Here is a 23,998-nt window from a genome sequence, read left to right as displayed (position 1 = left end):
AAAAAATTAAAAATCTGTCATGAAGTAAAAAGGATTTTAGTAAGGAGACGTGAGATAATGCCAAGACACACCAGGAAGAGCCATAGGTAATCTGTAGAGCCGGGTTCAGTCTGACTAAACAGGCTGGGGGCTGAGATGCAGCTCGATGCCAGAGTGCTTGCCTAGCACACGAGCACCTAGGTTCACTCCAGATTCACAGAGAAGATGAGGGTGCAGTTGTTGAAATGTGTACCTTAGTGTATGGATGTATTTAGGTGTATGTGCGTATAGACAGCTACTGTTCCCTCTGAGAAGTGTCACTGTATTCGGGCCTTTTATAGCCCATTGGACTTTGCAAAAGGCATTTATTATTTTTGCAATTAAAGATTCTTGAAAGGCAGGAGAAATGACTCCAGCAACAGTGCTCTCATGCAGGATTGGCAGCTGAGCTGGCGGTCGGTCGTATGGGGAAGCTCACACGCGGGCACCCCACCCTCCTGTGGGAGAAAGAGGATGTGCATTGTGCTTAGAGGAGTTCTCAGCTAGCTCGAAAGGCCTGATTTCTGGAAACATGAAGCCAGCCCTGACACATGACGGTGACAGCTGGAGGAGTTTCCACCGTGCCAGCACCCAGTAGGTTGTCAAGGCAACTGCATCTGAGACACATTCCTGGAGGCCACCCCATCACATTCGGTTCCCTGGTCATTCCTTGGCACTCCAGCCGCTACTGTCTCTGAGAGGTACGTGCTGTGTCCATGTGGCAGCTCCCTGGTACTAAAGAGCCTAAATAAAACCACAGTTGCTGAGGCCCACAGTGATTGTAACTGCCTGAGACCATCTCAGGCATATCCAGAAGCAAAACCACAGTGAGGAACAGACAGTGATGTAAGGTTGCTGGGACATCTTAGCCAGTAGAGACAAGGCCTGGGGAAGACACCAGATGCCGAGAAGACACAGTTGACAAGGGTGTTCTGCAGGGCAAGGTCTGCTCCGTTGAAGTAGGGGCATAGCAGTCTCCTAGTCTCTACCCTTTCCAGAAGGAGCAAGAACTTTAGAATCACAGGTAAATTTTTGGAAGTACACATTTCAAACTGATCTGGCTACAACACAACCGTTTTGTTTTTCAAAGGTGTGAACATACGTTGCCGGTTAGGACCAACGGAAGTTCCCTTGTCATTTAAAACATGGATCTGACCCGGGCTATGCTTGACAGTTCTGTGGTCATCAGAACCAACTGAAAACATAACCCAGAGCCTTCAACATTTTTTAAAAAATTATTATTTTATGTGTATAGGTGTGTCGGCTGTACCACATGCATGCCTGGTGCACGAGGAGGCCAGACAACGGCATCAGATCCCGTGGAACTGGAGTTTCAGACAGCTGTGATCTGGGAATCAAACTCTGAACCGTCTCTCTGGCCCCAGCACTGGCCTTGACAGGAATGTGCGCACACAAAACAACTAAGTCCTTATTTTCAGAACTATTTATTTTCATTCAATATTTAAAATAATTTTTCACAGTCTCTGAAACAACTTATTATTTAACATTACATTGGTCATTCTCTATTATTTAATATTTTCTTTAGAAAAAAGCAAAAGAAGACAAAACTTCAGACCCTAGAATTTAAAAAGGAAGTGGCTTTGGGAATGCACAGGAAAGCCCCTTTCCAAATAGGGCAGCAGAGAAAATGGCTCCATGAGATTCTCCCAGGACCATGTGATTTGCAGATGCTTTGCACATGGAAGGCTTCTTGGGATCCACCTCCATTTCTCTCTGGTCATGAGGCTTAAACCCTGACTCCCAGCCAGGGGTGTCAGACACCACAAGCTCCCACAGTGGAGAAAGGCAGGCTTCTGAGAGGCATGTTTCCTCATGTCTCCTGTCCTCCAATGGACTGTGTGGAAACTGCCCTGGTCCAGTGTCTTCTTCCTCAGCCTGCTGCTAGGAAACGGGGCACAGGTGTGGGTGTCTGGACATGTGTACAGGAAGTGGCAGGGGTGAGCATCAGGTGCACACCGGCTGCTCCACTGCCACTGCCTGAGCCCCCTCCACAGCACCGGTCCTCTAGCTCTGAGGAGAGGTCTCTCAGTGGCTTCACGGGTAACTCCCATTGTACAGGACTATCCTCCATCTTTAGGAGTTCGGCCTGCTTTCCCTCCCTCAGAGGAGGGGGCGGGAAGCATCTTTATGCAGCTCTGCCCAATGGCATGTGGTCTTGTGGGGAGAGGCGAGAGCATACAGGTAGGGAGAAAAGCTTCATTGAAGCAATCCCGGGAAGTCATCGTTGCCCCCGTGCAGACTGTTTTTCTAAGGCCACCTCTGCCCTCATCCCCTCATCCCCTGCTCTGTAAGATACCTAACACATTCATTGGTTCCTGGGTGAACTTTGGTGGCACTCTACTTTGGTTGTTGGGATTTGAAGAGAGGAAGTCAATGTTTATATCTCCCCAAGGAAAGGAATTTTAGCAACAATTCCTTACCCGCCGCATGGAAAGTTGAACAGATAAGGGCATTGGAGACCCGAAAGGAGGGAGAATAAAAAGAATGTTGTAGCGCATTTTATCTTTGTTTGCATGACTGCAGTCAAGGGCCTGCACATCATGGCGGAGCGGGAGCTTTAATCTGCTGTGGCTACAGAAGCGAGAAGGGGGCATTGCCTGCTGCTGTAGCCTGGCGAATGGAGGCTCAGAAGAGACCCGAAGCCAACCAACCAACCCAGAGCTCAGCTGGAGCCATGATATCCCATGTCAGTGAAAAAGAAATTAATTTATTTTTTAAATTTTATTTATGTATATGTGTACACCATGTGCATGCATGGAGACCAGAAGAGAGCATCAGATCCCCTGGAACTGGAGTTACAGACGGTTATGAGCCACCGTGTGGGCACTCGAAACTGAATCTGGGTCCTCTGTGAGAGCGCAAGGGCGCTTAGTGCTGAACCTTCTCTCTGGCTCCATCCCAGGGCCTCAGACCGCTACTACTCAATACAGCACTTTCCTACATAGCTTTCCAGATGCTTCAGGGATTCTGATGCTTTTCTTTCTTTTTTTTTAAATACATATTTTTTTATTTATTATGTATACAATATTCTACTTGTGTGTATGTCTGCAGGCCAGAAGAGGGCGCCAGACCTTATCACAGATGGTTGTGAGCCACCATGTGGTTGCCGGGAATTAAACTTGGGACCTTTGGAAGAGCAGGCAATACTCTTAACCACTGAGCCATCTCTCCAGCCCTCTCATGCTTTTCTTAATCACTCCGAGAAGCCTAATGGTGGCTTCTCCTCATGCCCTGTGAGGTAGGCGTGGCCACATCTTTAGCCCGGGATCTGACTGGAGGCCGAGCGTTGGTGACTGGATAGGATGAAACCGAAGGAAGCCTGACCTTACAGTAGTTTCCTTTGTACCCCCCATCGAACTGCCTTGGTCAACACAAGTCGCACGTTCCTCACACTAAACCCAAGGTTAGGCCACCTGATTAATTTTGTGTGAGAGAGGATGGGAACGCCATCTTCTGCTTCCCTGGTGTACTCAGTTCGGCTCCCTGAGGTGCAGCACTCGACCTCACGAGACCGGCTCAGAGCCTCAGGCTTGCTCACACTGTCTGCACAGTCGTGTGTATGCAACGGAGGATGGAGACGGAAGCTGCAGCAGTTTGCGGGCAGACACAGAGAGCACGTCCCAACGCAGGCTGCAATGAGCCTCTCTGCAGACACTCTGACCCTGGGGACAGGGACTCCTCCAGCAGGCCAGCATGGGATCAGAGCCAGTACTGCAAGCAGCTTCTGGTGCCTGCCGGTGTCATTGGTTAAGGATCAGTGCGGTTCTGAAGCTGCAATTGAGAAAAGTTCCCGGCCTAAAGCCTCAGTTGGTCTGTTCCTACGTGCAAGTCCTAGAGCGGCTTCCTATAGTGAGTCGTAGCCTCAGGCTCCCCCAACAGCTTTCTGATCTTGCAGCTGTCTCTGTCAGAAAAGGATGGCCAGAGGCTGCGGCGAGGATTGCCTCTGTCTGTTCCTCCAACTGGAAAATACTGTTTTTCTCTTGAGGTAGCAGTGTAATTGGGCACAGTCTTGGCTAACACTCAACATCTTTCATTTCAAGCTCCTCGGTGGTGCTTTCTGCGAAGGAAAAGACAAGTCAAAGGGTTGGGGAGATGGTTCAGCTGGTTAAATGCGCAATCATAAGAACCTCAAGCCAGAGCCCCAGAACCCATGCAGAAACCCCCAATCTGTAATCCCAGTGTCAGGGTATCGGTGGAGACAACAAAGTCCAGGATTTATTGGGCAGCCAGTGATCTCCAAGTCGGAGAAACTGCCTTAGAAATAAGGGGTGGAAGCCGGGCGGTGGTGGTGCATGCCTTTAACCCCAGCACTCGGGAGGCAGAGGCAGGCGGATCTCTGGGAGTTCGAGGCCAGCCTGGTCTACAAGAGCTAGTTCCAGGACAGGCACCAAAGCTACAGAGAAACCCTGTCTCGAAAAACCAAAAAAAAAAAAAAAAAAAAAAGAAAGAAAGAAAGAAAAACAAAGAAATAAGGGGTGGAGTGTGTTTGAGGAAGACCCCCAGTGTTAACCTCTGACACACACACACACACACACACACACACACACACACACACACACACCAAGAGTTTGAAAGCCTACCACACAATGGTTTCTTACAGCAAATGAGGTAACAGGTGCCACCTCTGGCCTCAGACACATGAAAGGATCATCGCAAGGCCCAGAGCGTGACCTCTGAGCTTGTGTCCCCTATGAAGGGATCATCACAAGGCCCAGAGCATCACCTCTGTGTTCTTGTCCCCTATGAAGGGATCATCGCAAGGCCTCGAGTGTCACCTCTGAGCTTGTGTCCCCTATGAAGGGATCATCACAAGGCCCAGAGCATCACCTCTGCGTTCTTGTCCCCTATGAAGGGATCATCGCAAGGCCTCAAGCGTCACCTCTGAGCTTGTGTCTCCTCTTCCTCTGGAATTTGTGTGCACACTGGTTGCAGACCCACATGAAGCTGATGAGCACCACAGCCACAGCGGCCAGCAGAGCAAAGAAGACAGCGACAAAGTGGAGGTCTTCATAGCGGATCTCTGTGGGACAGGAGGGAAGGTAAGGTCTCTCTCTACTACAAAGTCGCCCGCCTGGGCCTGTAATTCAGGGAGCCCTGGGCTCTCTTACCAGACACATGCAGCATGATCGTGCCGAACTGTCTGCTCCCCAGGTGCTCCGTGACAGTGATGATGTAGTAGCCAGAGTCCCTCACGCCCACACCAAAGAGCTGGATGGAACCATTGTCGAAGGTGCAGACTCTGTCTGTGTGGCTTTGGGAGACATTGGCTGGGGTCCCCGGCTTCCACTCCACTATCTTCTGCTCACCCCAGTTTGATGTGTACTTCCATTCGATTGTGGGCACTCCATGGCAGGAGTACTCCACCGAGAGCAGGATGTCTTCCTGGACCGTGGCATTGATGGCTGACCGGGGGATGTACAGTGACACCCCATGACCTGTAGGCACACATTTGAATCTACACTTGAATCAACTCACCAGTGTCTTGGTGAGCACCTATTGCATGCCAGCTGAAAAGGCGCAGAGTCCCCCTCCCCCTCAGGTCTGTTATTATAATTCAGCAAGGGCTGGAAGACTAGGGACCAGTGATCATAACAACCTGTTTCTTGTTAATGGCCAGTGCTCTGATGAGAATAAGCAAGGCTAACAGTGAGCAGTAGAGGGGGATACGAAACGGCTTGGGGGGGGGGGGCTGGAGAGATGGCTCAGTGGTTAAGAGCATTGCCTGCTCTTCCAAAGGTCCTGAGTTCAATTCCCAGCAACCACATGGTGGCTCACAACCATCTGTAATGAGGTCTGGTGCCCTCTTCTGGCCTGCAGGCATATACACAGACAGAATATTGTATACATAATAAATAAATAAATAAATGTTTAAAAAAAAAAGAAAAGAAAAAAATAAACGGCTTGGGAAGACCTGCATGAGAGAATGCCATTTGAGCTCAGACCCAGCGGACAGGCAAGAGGAGGAAGCGCTGTGAAGGAAAATGTGGGGTAGACATCTTTGGTAGACCTCTGCAAACAGAGGTCTGAAGCCTATGTCCAGAGGGTGATCAAGGTGTGTTTGAAGGTGGCCAGATCACTGGAAGGCAAGGAGCCCTGGGCAGAGCTTAGGATACAAAGCTAGAGACCTAGACAGGAGTCTAGGCATGTCAGGAGCTCAGACATCATGGGAACGACAGGGTACCTTACGCTAAATCTATGATGATGCTAATATTGGCCATGGAGACCAGCTTGGGACCTGGGGGTAAGCGTGGGAAAAAGAGAGGCCACCAGGTGTTTATTACAAGAGAGAGACAAGAAATTAGAAAGGGTGGGCCTGCAAAGATGGCTCAGCTGCTCTCCCAGAGGATCAGGGTTCAAATCCCAACACCCACATGGCAGCTAACAAATTGTCTGTAACTCCAAGATCTGACACACTCACACAGACTTATCTGTAAGCAAAACACCAATGCATATAAAATAAAAGTAAACGAATAAAATAAATAAAGGATGGGGTGATTTAGGACCTGCAATAGGAAGTACATGAGACTAAGCTTGATGATCAGCTGGTATGGGTGCAGGGTTGGACAAGGCAGCAGCAGCAGCAGAGATTTCCGCTGGCCGTGTGAGGGCACAGCATGGCCTACATTGAGCACAGGTGTGTTTCACAAGTACTAAATAGGTACTGTGTGGCACAGCGCACACCAGGCAGCAGGCTCATGCTATTGAAGCAACCGCATTCATCCAGTTAATCAGCGGTTAAGCCTAGGCTCATCACGATTGAGAAGCCTGGCTGGACTCACTCTGCAGAGCTGAGGTTTACACATGGGCATCTGACTTCAACTAGAAGGCCAGTGACTGGCAGTGAAGGGGACAGAATGTGAGAGGCGCCTCCCACACACAGGAAGGCTAGAGATAGGAGAGCGAATGGCAGGCTGTCTAGTTTTGTGTCAACTTGATATAAACTGGAGTCATCTAGAAAGAGAAAACACCCCACTAGATTGGACGGTGGGCGAGCCTGTGGTGCATGTTCTTGACTGATGATTGGCGTGGGAAGACCCAGCACAGTGTGGCTAGTGTAACCTCTGGAATGGTCCTGGAGTGTAGACGGAAGCAGACTGAGCCAACTGTGAGCCAGGAAGTTGGTAAGCAGTGTTCCTACCTGGCCCCCGCTTCAGTTCCTACTTCCAGGTTCCTGCTTTGAATTCCTGCCTCTGACTTCCATTAAAGGTAGGCTGAGATGCAGAAGAGGAGGAGACACACGCTTCCTCCCTATGCTGCTTGTGGCAGTGGTGGTTTTATCACTCAGTTTCTACCTCTTCCTGTTTAGCTTTCTCATCCTCTGGTGCCCACTGCACCGGATCCACAATGTCACCTATAAGTAACCCCACATGTAATGTTTCCGGATGCGTTCTAGTGTCTTCCGCCATTGAGAATAGTATCCCACTTGTACCCATTCCCTAAGGCCTGGCTGGGTAACCAAAGCAGTGCAATGGATTTCATGCTTTTAAAAAATGATGGGGGGTGGCTGGAGAGATGGCTCAGTGGGCTAAGGGACTTGTCACCAAGGCCGATGGCCTGAGCTCAGTCCCTGAGACCCGTATGGTGGAAGGGAACTCATTCCTTCAAGTTGTCCATTGGGCTCCACACAGCCCCATGGAATGTGTGTGCATCCATGCATTCCTTTTCCACACAAAATTAATAAACAAACTTAGTAAAAATCTTAAAATGGTGATAATTTTAAGTGATTTCAAGTGGTCTAGAGTGATTCTGCCAAGCAGTAGGAAAGAAAGCATTTACTTCCTCCTTCTATGATACAATAGGGAACAGATATTTGATTCGTCTCCACTTCCTGTCGCCCTGCTCCTAAAACCCTGGACGACTCTTTAGAGTGACCCTGGACTCTTCAGAGTGACCTGAGTGACGGTGAGTCTCTGGGCACGACTGGAGGCTGGCGACCTTCAGATAGTTTCAGGACTGGTCACCCGGAAAGGCAAAGAGTGATTGGAATATTGGAACTTTAAGGCCTCTCCCAGCCTCCGGGGTGGGGAGGTGGCTGCTCCCCAGTGGTCTGCACCCAGTCACTCACCAAAGTCACTCAGAGAGAAGCACTTGGAAGACCCTAAAGGACAGTGCTCACAGAGACCTGGAGTGTCAAACACCCAGAAGCCGCAGGGCAGCTCACCCAGAGAGGATAAAACGCTATGTGTGGGCAGAAGACTTCAAAGCTCAAACACTCACAACTAGGCTCAACTAGAAAGCCAAGTGGCTGGCAGTAGTGGGGACAGAATGTGCCTCCCACACACAACGGGACCAGAGTAGCCCTCCCATGGCCCTCTTCCTGAGTCTGTCTTCCTCCGGTGTCCATCTGCAGGATGTGCAAGATCCTCATGAATGGGTAGCTGTAAGGCAAGTGTCTCGATGTGTTTCATGATCTGTTCTAGCAAATCAGTGGAGTATAAAGAGTAGGGCGTGGTGACTTGTGACGTGTGGCCAGACAGTCAAAAGCATGGGGACAACCTGAGACTTCTTAAAAACAGAGCTGTTTATTTTCCTTTGTGTGTATACATTACCTACATATATGTATATGTACCATGTACATGTCTGATGCCTGCAGAGGCCACAAGAGCGTGTCAGATCCCTTAGAACTGAAGGTTAGCAATGGGAGCTGCTCTGTGTGTGCTGACAATGGAACCCCTGTCCTCTGCAAAAGCACCAAAGTGCTCTTGACAGATGCACCACCTCTACTGCCCCAACCTGGGCCTTTTGACTGGCATCTGAAGACCAGGGCAGCCTCGGGGACTGAACCATAAGGAAGTACATCACAGATACCCCGAAACGGCACCTCAGAGCAGGGGTTCTCAGACACCATCATCCACCCCTGAGATTTAGATTTTCTTAGTACATGTTAATTTATTTATGGGTGTGGCTGTGTGTGTATGTGCCATGGTGCAGGTATGGAGGGCAGAGGACAACTTATGGGAGTCAGTTCTCTCCAGTGGGTCCTGGGAGGAAGCAGATTGTCAGTGTTGGTGGCTAGCACCTCTCCCCACGGAGCCATCTCTCCAGGCCTGTGAATAATACTATGTGCTAATGTAAATGTACAGTGCATCTCCAGTTCCTTGGCTGTTCACAGAACGACCCCTTGTGTTCTGAATCCACTCACTGCTTTGGGTCTTTATGCTGCGTTAGTCCTCTTTAGTCCAGCGGAGCTTCCACACCTTAGAGGTGGCATTAGACTTTCATGACAATATTTTAAAACGGCTTACTCTAGATTTGTTTGGAAACAAGGTAAAAGCAACACAAAAATGAGGTTTTCACGTCGCATCAGTCCAGAAAACAAATAATCGAAGTTTGTCCCTGACTGGGGGTGCTAAGTTAGATAAAGCACCTGGGTTGTGATTGGCATGTCCCTCCTTTTCTCTAAAGAACGTACAGCTACCTTGTTAGACAGCATTGGTGCATTTGGAGGTTTTGGCATCATAGGTGTGCCTCACCTCTGTTAGTTATTTCAGAGGTGACTACAGCTGTAAAACAAGACTTTTTTTTTTTTTTTGAGACAGGGTTTCTCTATATAAAAGCCCTGACTATCCTTGAACTCTATTTGTAGACCAGGCTGCCCTCAACTCACAGAGATCTGCCTGCCTCTGCCTCCTGAGTGCTGGGATTCAAGGCATGTGCCACCACCACCCAGCGACTTTTTTTAAAAGAATTCTACCATTCTTCTAAATTTATTTGCTGGTTCTATTCTGTTAAAAATAATAATAATAAGGGCTGGAGAGATGGTTCAGTGGCTATGAGCACTGGTTGCTCTTTCAAAGAACCTGGGTTCAGTTCCCAGCATCCACATGGCAGCTAACAATTGTCTGAAACTCCAAAATATGGCACCCTCACACATATACATCTAGGCAAAACACCAACGCACGTAGAATAAAAATAAATAAACTATAAAAGAAAAATGTTTAAAATAATAATAAAAAGCCATTTCTCAAGAAAGACCTGTCTCAAACAAGACAGAAAGGTCTGATCTCATGCATGCAATGTGGTGTGCACGCACCCCCACCCCAGTATAAAAAGCAAGCTCTTTATTTCTCAGGATGAGCTCAGTGGCCTATAATTCCAGAGTTTCAGAAACTGGTGGCAAAAGCGTGGGAAATTTCAGGCCCTCCATCATGAGTCCAAAGCTGATTAGAGCCACATAGTAAAACCCCGTCTTATATTCAGGAGGGTAGGGGTGTTCTTCCTAGTGCTCCTGTAGACTTGTGGGTTATTTTTTTTTCAAATCTACTCTGTCATACTCTGTTAGTACATAACATGTCCTACAAGGGAGTTTACATTTGGCCAATGGGAGCTTCTTCAGGCCTGTCAAATGTCCTCTGAAATGTCCTTGCTCATCTTTTGGCACTTGATTGAACTGATTACATTTTAACAAGGACCCTAAGGGTTCAGAGCCAAAGAATGATAAACGCAGATGATTCTGGTGCCAAGACAGACTAATGAGATCTCTGAGGATCAGTGGAGAGGAGACCTCTGAGGGTCGGTGGTGAGATCTCTGAAATATAGTGTTAAGGAGACCACTTAGGGCCAGTGGTCTTCTTGAATCCCATGCTTCACCGTTTCTGGTGGCCACATGGGCACCTTTGAGACAGAGGTCTGGACTAGCGCTATGCACAGGTGGATTCAGCCTCTCTAGGTATACAGACTTCCTGGCCAACATTCCCTCCGGATGAGAATTCAAAGAGCAGAGTTCCAGCCTCTGCCAGGACTTTCCCTCAAGGACAATGTGCTCTGCTCAAGCCTGCCATTTCTAGTCGCAGGCTCCCTCACCCAGCCAGGAATAGTAATGAGATCACAGGAGCTGTCCAGGGTTGCACTGCTGACCATTCCCACGAACACCCTCGCCAGGCCAGTGTGGTACCGTTAGTTATCCTTTAACGGAGAACATGGGCCAAGTGCAAGGCTCCCAGAAAAAATAAGAAAGCAGGTCAAATTCCAGGTCAGCCTCGGAGGGTCAGACTCCTGCGTGCCTTCATCTTGTGCCTCCTGTAACCAGCACGGTGTGGGCACAGGGCGGCAGGTCAATCACTGTCTTCAATCACCAAATACCCAAGTGACAGTGAGAGGTGTCGGTTTTTCCTCCCAGGAAAGCTGCTGCTTTGTGGCTGGAAAGATTAGGATCATCTACCAGCCAGCGTCAGGGAGGACAGGGCCTGGTATTATGGATTTACTCTTCTTTTTCTTGTGTGTGTGTGTGTGTGTGTGTGTGTGTGTGTGTGTGTGTGTAGGTCAGAGGATGTAGATTCTGGGGATCAAACTCAGGTCCTCCAGTTTGCACAAGTCCTTTTACCTGGTGAGTTGTCTCATCAGTCCAGAATCTAGGCTTTCTGTATTTGGTGTACTTTACAAGCTGTCTGTTACTCTTATGTGTATATGTATGTGTGTGTGTGTATGTATGTATGTATATATGTATGTATCTATTTACCTATCTACCTATCATCTATCTATGTATCTTCCTATTTATCCATGTACCTACCTATCGATCTACCTAGTACCTATGTGTATGTATGTATTTAGCTATCTATAATCTATCACTGATTATGATTTTCTGCTTATTACTCATTTATCAACTATTGTTATTTATTTCTATCTATTATAATCATTTATATGTCATCTCTCTAAATCTTATCAATCATCTACTTACAATCATCAAGCCACCTGTAACTTATCATTTGTCTATCATCCATGTCTATCAACTTATCCCCTATCATTTGTCAATCTATCCTCTATCTACCATCTATTTGTTTATCTATGTCCGTCCTCTATTATCTAATATAATTTATCAATTATCTATCCATCTATATCATCTCTCAATTTATTTATCATCTATCTACCCATCATCTATCAATCAATCTAGCTATCTATTAACTTGTTATGTGAGGTGGAGGTGGTTATGCGGCCCTGGCTGTCCTGGAATTTGCTTTATACACCTGACCTTGAACTTGCAGTGATCCCTTTTCCTCTAAGTGCTGAGGTTTGAAGACCCGTGCCAAGCTTTTACAGTGAGTCACTTTTAATTATTTATTTAGGTTGTTTGTTTGGTTAGTTTTGCTTTTTCAAGACAGGGTTTCTTTGTGTGACAACCCTGGCTGTTCTGGAACTCACTCTGTAACCTGGAACTCACAGAGATCCATCTGCCCTGTCTCCTGAGAGTTGGGAATAAAGGCGTGTGCCACCACCACCCAGCACTGTTTGTTTTTTGAGGCAAGGTTTCAAGTAGTCCAGGCTGGCCTTAGATTTTTTTGATCCTTCTGCCTGGGAGTTACTGATGAGTGCTGCTACACCCAGCTTTTTCTTTTCAAAAAGCTGAGAAACATTTTCTTCTTTTCCATTTAAAATGAGAATCAACAGCACAGCCACACAGCCAGTCACTGGTAAAGGTGGGGTTTTATTGCAGCTTTGCCTGGCTCATGACTATCTTATCCACCATCTCTTTATCTTCCTTTCCGGTGCCTCTGACCTCAGATGTGAGTAGTGATTACTGCAATATTAGAGAGCTATCTGGTGACAAATTCGCGTCCTAACCTTCGCAGCCTGTGTGTTTGGTAGGGTTACTGGCAGGCTAGAGAGCTGGGAGACCATTAGCCCCTTCCAGAGCCTGAGGGCTCATCATTTTGAGCATTTTAGCACCCAGCACAGGGCCGGGCACCTTCCTGGAGCTCGTGCACTCTGAAGACGAGTAAATAAATGATGGCATGCAGGTCCTGCTGGTCAAACCATTACCCATTTAGGGAGGCCAGGAAGAGAGTGTGAGTTGAGTTGGCAAGAGGACCCCTTTCTCATCTCCAGGCCTGCCAACAGACAAATGTCTAGGAGGAGAAATGACAGAGGCTTAAGCAGCAGCTAAAGTCTAATGTTCTGGCCAGAGTCTGGCACTCCTGACCAGGCAAAGCTACAATTTGGAAGACACCTTTGTGTGAAGGCAACCAAATACTGGCTGGTCATTTTAGCTGCCAAGAATTATGGGAATGGCTGACATGCTCACCCAGTTTACAGGTCCTCTTGGGAGTTAGTGTCTGGTTACACAGAAACCAGTTGAGCTCACCCTGCAGGAGTCCCCACCAACTCACTGACCTTGAAAAGTCACCCCAAACACTATGGGCAGAGATAGGCTCAGGTGAAGGCTGTCAGGCTGCCCCCCTTCACCACGATTCAGAATTCATACCCTGCCTCACACACAAAATTCACTCTAGAAGAGCGAACCATTATTGCCTATGAATGGCTTCCCAGTGCACCAGACCCAGATCATAGTCCAAGGAAGCTGAGGGCCGGAAGTTCAGTAACTCTGCCAGTATCAGATTGGCAGAGATAAAGACCTTTGATAACGTTATGTTGTTAGGGGTGTGTATAGAAGTTCTACCCAAGCGTAGCTGTTGATTGTAAGTGGGTGGAAGCAGGGCTGGAAAACCCCTCCCGTCACTGGGCTCCTCTCAGCTGGGTGGAAGCCGAACTGGGAAGCCCGTCCTGTCACTGGGCTCCTCTCAGCTGGGTGGAAGCCGAACTGGGAAGCCCGTCCCTTCCCGTCAATGGGCTCCTCTCAGCTGGGTGGAAGCGGAACTGGGAAGCCCGTCCCTTCCCGTCACTGGGCTCCTCTCAGGGCACCTTTCACTGCTACGCTTCTTACAGCCTGTGTGTCCTTACTTGTGTGGCTACTAAACACCTCTCCCCTTTAGATTGTAACTTAGCCTGCTTGGTCTATGTTGCACCCCAAGAATCCTGCAGGGCACCTGGAACATGAATGGGAATTCCTGAATCTTCCCTTAATGAGTTATGCAGCTAGCCTGCAGGTATGGGGTACAGAATGCAGAACTAGGTCAAACTGGAACAAGGTTGGAGCTCAGGCTCCATGACTAGCTCTGGTGGGAACCTCAGGACCCAGTTTACCTCCCCTGGAGTGTCTAAAATCAGCAATGACTCCCGTGTTTAACATGTGCACGTAGGCCTGCATGCCCCTGCTCCCAAGGCTCCCACAGAGCCCAGAACCTTACAGGGTTCTTAACAGTTCTTGCAGATGGCAGCCATAAATGGAGACAAACCCAAGACATTCCATTAGCCAATCAAGGCCTTCAAAGAGACGCATCGTTAGGGGTGGGTTCCGATACAGCCTACTCTTTACTGTTGTGACTCTGGCCTCATGGCTCACCGATGGGCCAGGCCTTTGTTCCTCTTCTGTAATGGCGATTGATGTAGTAGCCATAGCTACTTCATGGGTCTGGAGTGTTAGAAGGAATCAAAGCAAAGTTGCAAATGCCAAACCTGGCCCAGGACCCCAGTCTTCCAGTAAGTACAGAGTAATTGGTAGGTGTGGTAGCAGGCAGTCCTACCTAGAAGGATGCCAGCAGGAAGACACTTGCTGTGCCCCTCACATGGCTGCAAACATACCATATCCACCCCCTTTTGAGATAGAGTCTCCTTATGCTGCTCCAGCTGATCTGGAAGCCACAGAGATCCCCCCTGCCTCTATTGAGATTAAAGGCACACACCACCATGCCCAGCAAAAACCCCACAATTTTTAAAATAAAGAAAATAGACAAACGTCTGCTCCTGACCCTGATGAGGATGCTCTGTGTCCTCCCTTGCCAGGGACACGACAAGGAGGGAAGCAAGGGAAGAGGACAAAGGGAGCATGGCAGCAGCCGAGGAAGACAGGGTTTGCAGACAGCACAGTAGACCCCAGTGTGGGATCTAGCTTGACATGACTGCAACCATCTTGGTTACAACCCCATCCTGCCCATCAGCTTACAATAGCATATGTTTGAAGCCTTACAGAACAAACAAAGTTATTCAGACAGTCAGCTTAAGCACGCATCTCTGGGCTCTGAAACCCAGGTAATTCTTGACTCATATCTCAGTTTCAAAGTTTGCTTTTCTTCTTTTGTGAGAAAGCCCATGTAAGTCCAACGGGCCTTCGGCCTCCTTTGTCTCTTCCCACCCCTGCTTTTTTGAGGCAGGATCTCATGTAGCCCAGGTTATCCTTGGAATCACTGTATAGGCGAAAATGACCCTAAACTTCATTTCCTCCTCCTGTCTCTACCTCTCCACTGCAGGGATTATAGTCAGATACTACCATGTTCTCTTCCTACTGTGTTGGAGGTTGAACCCAGGGCTTTGTATATGCTGGGCAGGCACCCTACCAACTCCACAACATCAGCTTGTCTTTGTCTAGCTTAGCATATAAACCTCTACCTCCCACCTCTGGGCTCCACTATGCTGTAGGAACCTACACTTCCTGAGACTCAGGAAGTTGTGTTCTGTGCCACAGTCTTGGCTTTTGCCTTTAGCTTGGTCTCTAAGTACCTTGCTTCTTTGGCCGCTGGTTCTTGCATACTGCATTTTGGGGAAGTATCCAGTTGTTTTGGCTGCATGTACCCTAGAGGTGTGAGTTTACACAAATCCCTTTACCTCTCTCAGTTGCTTCCCTCTAGGGATCTTTCTGGGTTGGCAGTCAATAGGTCAAAGGAAACCACCTGCTGGGAAGAGAAGTGGCTCACCAGCAACAATTAACTTCAGGGACTCGGGGCTCCTTTGCTTTTTGTCCAGGTCTTATCTGATTCTATCCACAACACTCACATGGCATAGGTGTTAAGCTCATTCTCTGGTGGGTTAAGAAAATATGTTTCCAGACTCCTTGGGCATTAGTTTGCTGATGTGGGACAGTAAGTAACCGTAGACCTGACCAGGGCAGGTGGGAGTCACAGGCTGCACTGAAGACGCTTTTCCAGACTTGTGCCCTACTTGGGGCTCCACCTTCTTATCTGCCTGTTAGAATTTAAATGGTGTCCCCCCGTAGACAACAGCATCCTCCTATCTTGTCTTCTACCGCGATCTTTAGAGACTGTGTCTTTACAGCGGTCACTAAGTTAAAATGGGGCCCTCTGGGTGAGCTCAGCTGGCCTCGATGCAATTGACTTGTTTTTTTTTTTAAAAAGAACTTGAACCCAGGAGAGGCAGCATCATGGGCCAGAAGGTGAAGGCGGAGATGTGGTGGGATGTGCAGAAGTCAAGGAGCCCCAGAGATTGCCAGCATCCAGAAGAAGCCAGGAGAGGCCCGGAGGAGAATTCTTCATAGCCCGCCTGTAACTCATCTTTGAGTCCATTCAGAGGTTCAGCTGTGGGAAAGCAGTGCCTCTGTGGCTTTCGTCTCTCGGACTCAGGGTCCTGGGGGATTTAGTTTGCAAAGTGCAAATGCCTTAACTCTGGAAGGCCTCAATGCCGGTTCCAACTTTCTTTTCTGCCTCCATCTCCCATGATTCCACTTCATCCCCAACTCTAGTCACCCCAACTATGAGCCACTCCCCAGTGGCCATAATCTTAGTTCATCTCACCCTCTCCCTGGCCTCAGGGTCATCACCTCTCTTCAAAGACTGTGTTAATATCATGTGTTGCCTGCCGGGCCTGTTCGCAGGGCTACTGAACTGAACTGAACTTTGGCCCTGTTGTATCGGGAGCGGTGTCTGGCAGATCAGGCCACGCCTGCGGCAGCCTTTTCCAAGTACAGGTGTGAGGAGCTGACCTTTCCCCTGCCACCTAGGAATGAAAGCAAGCCAGCCATGCACACAAATTGGAGACTACTTATCAACCATAAAGTATGGGACTGCCCTGCAGACCCCCAAAGCTGTAATTCTGCCAGCTCGCTTTGTCCAATGAGAAAATGAAGCCTCCCTGGTTTCAGGCCCTGGCACTCTCTCTGTGACTTTCAATAACTCCCCTAATATTCCTTATACCCTGAAGGATATGTTCTCTCTCAAGCTTCGTCTCAAGCTTCTGTGTCTAACTCACCTAACACGAAGGAAAAAAATTCTAGCTCAAAAATATCTCTGAACTCTCATCATAAAAGACGTCAAAGGGCTAGATGATGGGGAAAGGCAAGGGGAAGATGGGGATTCTGTTTTAGGCCTTGGCTTGAGCCTAGGGCAGGGATCTTATTAATATAAGGTTTCTGCAGAGGAGAACAGATAAACAGAGCTGCACGTTAGGCCCCCACCAGTGCTTGGTGTCTAGGGCATTATCTCCCTCCTTCTCCAGCACTAGAGTTTATCCCAACATCTTCCACTTGAGATCCATGACTTTCCCAGGCTCCACTTCTTACCTGGCAGGGCATTGAGCAGAAGAGGAAGTGGATGTGGGCTCAGTGGGAACTGGGCTGGTGGCAGGTCTCAGGCTCCCTGGACTTGGCTCCCCCAGGGAAGCAGCATCAAGAAAGGAACGCATGGGCATTGCTGCTCAGTGACAGCAGCTGTTCTGACAGAGGGCTATGGGCAAGTGACTTTTCGCCATGATGGATTTATTGAGCGGGGAAAGTACCAAACAGCCCTGTAGATCACCGAAGACTGACACGCAGGACCGTAAAGTTCAGTATAGCTAAAAAATGATCCCCTCTTCACTGGCCTAGGGATAGGAGTCTCCCCTTGAGTCCTGCAGCTCAAGATTTCTCTGTTCATCTACTCATTTAGCCTTCAAGACTTCCTCTCTATGACAGGCCTCCCTACTCCAGGCCGAGCCCCAACCTCATTGCCCAGTGCTAGTGATGTAATTCACCCTCTTGGGATTAGACTTTCCCAGGAGATCCCTCAGAACCTCTAGCCCCTGATGGCCAGTCACCATAAGAATGTCTAAGAGCCAAGTAGCCTTGTTCCCTTCCCTAAGCCCCATAGGAAAGTCTTTGTAAGTCTGTGTAGATGAAACCACACAGGAAGCAAGACTCTAAGACACGATAGCGGGTGTTTTCAGACAGGAAGGGAGGAGACATAGGGACACTTCTAAGCCAGTTCCTCCCCTAGGACCAGACTAATTGACCTTGTCTATGAGAGACATGATTTGCCTGACCACACTTTAGCCGGAGAAGCTCCAAGGCAGAACCACACAGTCTGGTCTCTGCCCTCGGCGATGCTGGTTTTATTGCTCTGGGGTAGGGGATAGGTATCTGTCTATCTTTTGAAAAATTACTTATTTGTTTTATTGAATCTTGTGTGTGTGAATGTTTTACTTTCATGTATGTATATGCATCCTATGTGTATGTGGTGTCCAGGGAGGTAAGAAGAGGCCATGAGAATTCCTTAAAACTGGAGTTACAAGTGGTTATGAGCCACTATGTGGGTGCTGGGAACCGAACCTCTGGAAGAGCAGCCAGTGGTCTTAATTACTGAGCCATTCTAGTCTCCCCTCTGTTTTTTCATTTGTTTGTTTGTTTTTGTTTCTTGGCATTGGCCTTTCTGAGTTCTAATGGGCAGCACTGTTTGGAACACTGAGCTTCCTTCCTTCCTTCCTCACTGTCTTGCCCTAGGAACTCTGGCCTTATGAGGCTGGGACTCCACTAAACCTCTGAGGCCTCTCTCTGCCATCTAGGGATTCTTCAGAGCAGGGATTCTCTGGGTCAGCATGGGGCAGCCTTGAACTACCCCTATGGTGTCCCTCAGCAGGCAGAAGGCCAGCATGCATTCTCAACAGGCTGAATACGTGGACCAGAAATATTCTTTCCGATCCATTTTGTCATCTCCCATGTTCGGAGAGCTGATTGATGTCTAGCAGATGAGGCAATTGTTTATGAGAAAGCCACTTTGAAACTCTGAACTTGGTAATCTCCCTCTTCCTATTCCTGTTCTAGCTATCTATGTAAGCACAGGCACACACCCCAGAACCGTGGGCCACACACATACCTACCTCATGGTGACGTCAGAGACATCTTGGTTTCTGTGAGCACCCCCTAAGATGTTCTCATTACACCCAGATCAGCTGATAATGCAAGTCTCAGGATGTATCCCCACCTTCATGGCATAACTGTGCTCTCCACCCCCAATCCCACTTTCCAGGAGGAAAGCGTAGGGCCAGGGTGTCTGTGGCTCTTGGTGAGGAAGGACTCTCACCCTGGCCTTCAGGCTGTCACCATCTTGCTATGTCCTGAATAGCGAGAAGGCAGATTCTCGTTTTTCCTAAGTTTGTGACAACACATGCAGCCTGCACCTTCCATTTCTGGTCTCCCAGACTCATTCTGGAATTAGTTAACTCTAAAGTATTGCTTAAGTGCTGTCTAAGGAAGATGTGGATGCACTCCCAGGGACAGCCCATCCTGAGCAAGGTCCTTTCTGCCTGTGCACTGGGAACTACAGAAGCTACATATTCCAAAATGCGCTGATGTGACCACCACTGGACAGTGCAGAGATTGTCTTTCCATTAGGAAGAAACCAAAGGGAGGACTGGAGCGATGGGATTTGAGCTTAGTAAGACACGTTGAAAGACCAGAGAGTTTCTTCGGTTAGATGCTCTGCCTTCAGGCATACTAAGGTGACCCCAGGCATGCTGAGGTGACCCCTGATGTTCCTCCAGGTAGCCTGGAAGAACAATGTCCCCTCCTCTCTCATTTGTACCAAGGCAACCTGACAATCTCTTTATCAGTACTGCTTACTTTTCTGTTCGGAAGAACATGTCTACAGCTGCATAGCTCCATGGTCAGCCGAGCTGGACCTAAGACGCCCACATTCTTCCTTTATTCTGTCCTGGCCCCGTCAGTTCAGACTGGGATGGCTGATGCATGCCTAGGTTCACAGACATACTTACCAAGGCTGCTCGCCACACCCCTGCTGTTCTGTTCCTGATATTCTTTTGTTATCATCATTATGTTTTTATAGTATTGTCAGGTTATGGCCACATCTTTAAGATCTGATTTCTTTTTGTTTGTTTGTTTTTGACATGGTCTCACTATGTAGTCTTAGTTGACCTAGACCAGGCTAGCCTCGAACGCCTGTGTGCTGGGATCAATGGTATGTACCACCACATCCAGCTCAATTCGTTTTCCCCCTGTGGATTTGCTATAAGCAGCCAGGAAGAACCAAGCCCCTTCTCCGATGTTTTGCTTAGAAATCTCCTCAGCTAAAGACAACATTGAGAACAAACTTTTAAGCACAGATGGCAAAATTATGGCTTGGAGACAATGAAACTGCTTTCCAAGAAAAATTTTGTTAGATTAGTTTTTACTGTTTCCCAGACACCCACGGCCTTTGTAGATTGGGAAGAGGCCGTACAGGCAGCATTTCTTCACAGAGTGGGAAAGTCTGGGCATGAGTAAAAGCAGGGTAGGCTGTCAGTATTAAAGTACAGCTCAGTTGGTAGAAAGCTTTCCTAATGCCCACAAGGTAAGGCTCCTGGGTTCCATTGCCAAAAACGACAATGAAACCAAGTGTGATGGTATCCAGCACTCAGGCATGGAGGCAGGAGGATGCAAGCTCCAAGTTAATGCCTACAGTGAGGGTATATGTGTGGCCATTCAGCAGTATGCTCCCCAGCAAAGCCAGCTCCCCTTAACCTTTTCTATAGTATATCACCGGAAGAAACTGCTTCTTGTGTTTTCTTTGACTCTAATCAAAAATCACTCCAGCCGGGCGGTGGTGGCGCATGCCTTTAATCCCAGCACTTGGGAGGTAGAGGCAGGCGGATCTCTGTGAGTTCGAGACCAGTCTGTTCTACAAGAGCTAGTTCCAGGACAGGCTCCAAAACCACAGAGAAACCCTGTCTCGAAAAACCAAAAAAAAAAAAAAAAAAAAAAAAAAAAAATCACTCCAAAGAACTGGGTGGTGGTGCTACACTCTCAATCCCAACATTTGGGAAACAGATCAAGTAGATCTCAGTGAGTTCGAGGCCAGCCTGGTCTACAGAGAGTTCCAAGACAGCAAGGGCTACACAGAGAAACCCTGTCTGGAAAAAAAAACCTAAATAAAATAAAAAAAAAGAAATCTCCTCAGCTAAATAACCAACCATATTGCTGGCAACTTCTCCTTTCCACAAAGCACTGACACGTGAAGACGACCCAGTCTAGATGTCTGCTACTTTACACGGATTCTCTCTCCATTGTCTGGCAACACTCCTTATCTCTCTGTGAGACCGAACCAGAACTTCCCGTCCAACCTACAGTACGCTCCTCAAGACGTCTCCAGTCTGCACCCAGTAACTGGTTTACGGCTGTAGCTGCCCACTCCTCCATGCAATTGCTCTAGTTTGGGCTGTTGTAAGAGTCTGGACCGAGTGATCGACTACAGTCACTTATTCCTCCCCTCAGTTTTGGAGGATGAGAAGCACAAGGTCCAGGGGATTTAATGCAGTCGTATTTTATCTAAAAACTATTTTGCTTTTCCTTACTTGGGTGTATGTTATCCATAGGGGTGCACGTGTGTCATGGCGTGTGTGGCTTCACAGGACAATCTACGAGAGCACTTCTTCCCTTTCACTTTGGGGATCCCAGGGTCAAACTCAGGTCGCCAAGACTGGTGAAGAGTGTCTTTCCCTGCTGAGCATCTCCCTGGTCTAGCAACACCTCCTCTTGGCTTATTAACCTGCTCCCTGTGTTCTCACCAACAGAAGAATTCTGATCTCTCGGTTGGTAAGAATGTGAACCTCACCACAGGAGTCCCAACCTCACCACAAGGGCCCTGCCTCCAAATAACATCACATCAGAACTTTCAACCGGAGGATTCAGGGGTCTGTATTTAGTCCATAACAACACCAGTTACAGAGAAAGGCTTCAGAATACAGGCATTCTGTGTGTCTGGGGCATGTTTTCACACAGGCTTTGTGGAATGAAGATTCATTCTCTCATTTTTAACACCATCATTTCTTTCTTTTTTTCTTTTCGAGCAGTGTTAGGTGCCAAGCACAGAGCCTTGTTCACATTAGAAAAGAGCTATAACATTGGGCTCTGTCCCTGCCCTGCACTGAAGGATGCAGGGAACTGGGGAGAAGAGGGTAAGGTCACCCCACATCACTAGTGTTGGCTGCAGCTCAGGGCTCCCCCAAGCAGGCCCCCATCCCCTCATTTGAAAAGAGTAGGTCCTGACCAATACTGAAGAGACACTAGGGACTGATCGGAATGGACAGTGACGCCCACAGCTGTGCAGGGTACAGCCACCAGGTGATGCAAGCGTTCACCTGGTCTCCCGGCTTGAATGTCCGAAACATTCTGTGTTCCCTCTGTCAACACTGTCATGGTGGCTCCTACCCAGCTGCTAGGTTCAGGTTAAGAGTGGATTCCTTTGCATAGAGAGTTCTGGTTTCCCAAATCTGAGTTCATAGTGTTCCAGGAAGGCAGCACCTACCTCCTCCAAAGGCCACTTCAAAGGAAAAGCTCTTAACCACAATGCTGCCTGTATCTACTGTGCCCTGCTTGCTTCCTGCAGGGAAAAGACAGATCTGGACGCTATCCCCTGAACATCACAGGCATATGCACCAAGAGCAAGAATGGAGCCTGGAAGCGTGTGCTTGAGGCTTGGAAAACAACGGGAAAGGTGGTTGTTAAGAGCCCCCTTTGCTGGTCTTAAAAGCTGCTATGTTCTGCTCCCTAGCTGCAGGAGCAACAGCCCCATCCCATTCTTGCTGGCTCTTGCAAATACCAGTGCTGTTCTCCAGGAAGAGGCTAGAGGCTCAGTGTGAGCCCTGACTTCACTACACACTAGGTAGGCAGTCCCTTCCCGTGTTCAGTTTCAGCATGTGTAGAACACAGAGAAAAGTGGCAGTGGCTCTGATTTTATATGTTTTTTTTGAGGACTAAACCATTAGGAAGCTTGTAGATCCCCGGGATCTTGATAAGGGCCAGCTCTCCCTCCTAGCTCTCTCAACTCCAGTAGCTCCACTCTGGCCCTTTCTAGACCTCTGTTGACTGATTTGTCAACAGATGGGAATGGTAATAATGACAGTCCTGAACAAGAAAGTAAAACTGCAGCGTAATCGGTCGTGTCTATAGATGATGATGGTCGTGTGCAACATTCTGACTCACGGGTGATTCCAGGGATTCTAGCGCTGGCTCACCAGGCACCTTCTCTGGGCTCACGCTCCAGTGAGCCTCCGACCCCTTTTCCTGAGCCCCAGGCTATCTGGAACTTAAGGGAGGCGCGTAGACCCAGGAATCTCACAGAGGGTGTCTAATACCAGTCTGGTGGTGAGTGAGCGGGAGACCTGGGGATTTGCAATCTGGTTATTTCCAGGAAGAAAATAGAAATTTCTGGCCAGGAGTTATCTCCAGGCCGGCTTCCTGCTCTGATAACCGCAGAGGCAGCGGCCCAGGGCACCAAGGGAGCCTTAGCTCGGCCTAGCACTCTGCAGCCGCGCCCTGCTCGCCCGTCCGGACCCTAGTCCGCATCCCCTAGCCCTCCCGGCCAGCACCCGAAGGATCGCCCCTTCCAGCGATGTTGTTCCCACTCGCCAAGGCGCTCCCACCTGCGAGGTACTTACTCTGCAGACAGCGGGCGGCGGCCACCCAGAGCGCGAGCAGCCCCAGCGGGATGCCGCGGGTCCTCCTCCCGCACCACGGCGGCCTCATGAACGAACAGCGGGCTGTACCGGCCCCGCATGGGCCTCCAGGAGGCGGCCGGGCCGTCTGCTCGTCCTCGGCGCCCCGCAGTGAGCCAGCCTGGCCTCCCTAGCCTCAGCTCCGCTGCTGCTCGGCACGTCCCAGCTCCTGCAGCTGCTCCAGCGCTAGAGGTAGATGACCAGGTTGTACTCTGGTTGAACCAGTTCCCCCGGAGAGAGGGAAGAAAGGAGGAAGGGGAAAGGGAGGGAGAAGTGAGAGAAGGAAGGACTATGAATATGGAAAGATATGGGATAATGGGAAGGTACGCACTCCGAGGCACTAATGGCAAATAATGAGCAACTTCCTGAGAGTCACACCCACTGTATCAATTCAAGGTTCAGCGCAGGAGGGTGGCTGGGAGAGGCGCTAGTGCCGTCGCCCAAGGACAAAAGAGACAACCTGACGACTTCACGGGCAAGGGGGAGATTTTTAGGAAAATCAAGTGACAGCCTGGGGTGTGAGGAAGGGGTGACAGCTGGGGAAACTAGGTTGGCTCTGTGTGGAGCCTATGGACAGCAATGCCAGTCATCTATGAAGCCGTCCATCCAGGAAAGGGCTCGGAAAGCTGCTGACTGCTCAGGGCCCGGCACAGGC

At 48.9% G+C, this 23,998-nt stretch overlaps 1 protein-coding gene across 1 annotated transcript; it reads right to left on the bottom strand.

Annotated features, from left to right (window-relative positions):
• Window positions 1-2,787: 2,787 nt before the first annotated feature.
• Window positions 2,788-23,674, bottom strand: Vstm5 (V-set and transmembrane domain containing 5). The gene is made up of 4 exons (XM_041657423.1): window positions 23,287-23,674; window positions 5,148-5,474; window positions 4,919-5,059; window positions 2,788-4,096 (listed from the first exon to the last, which is right to left on the bottom strand). Exons 1-4 carry the CDS (start codon window positions 23,372-23,374, stop codon window positions 4,053-4,055), a joined length of 600 nt encoding a protein of 199 aa, XP_041513357.1. The 5' UTR covers window positions 23,375-23,674; the 3' UTR covers window positions 2,788-4,052.
• Between the last annotated feature and the right edge of the window lie 324 nt (window positions 23,675-23,998).

The sequence above is a fragment of the Microtus oregoni genome, unplaced genomic scaffold, assembly GCF_018167655.1.
Source record: "Microtus oregoni isolate MIOR12 unplaced genomic scaffold, Mior012 000008F_ref0000371, whole genome shotgun sequence".
NCBI lineage: Eukaryota > Metazoa > Chordata > Mammalia > Rodentia > Cricetidae > Microtus > Microtus oregoni.
Note: the sequence above shows the minus strand (reverse complement) of the source record. Positions and strands in the feature narration are given on the sequence as shown.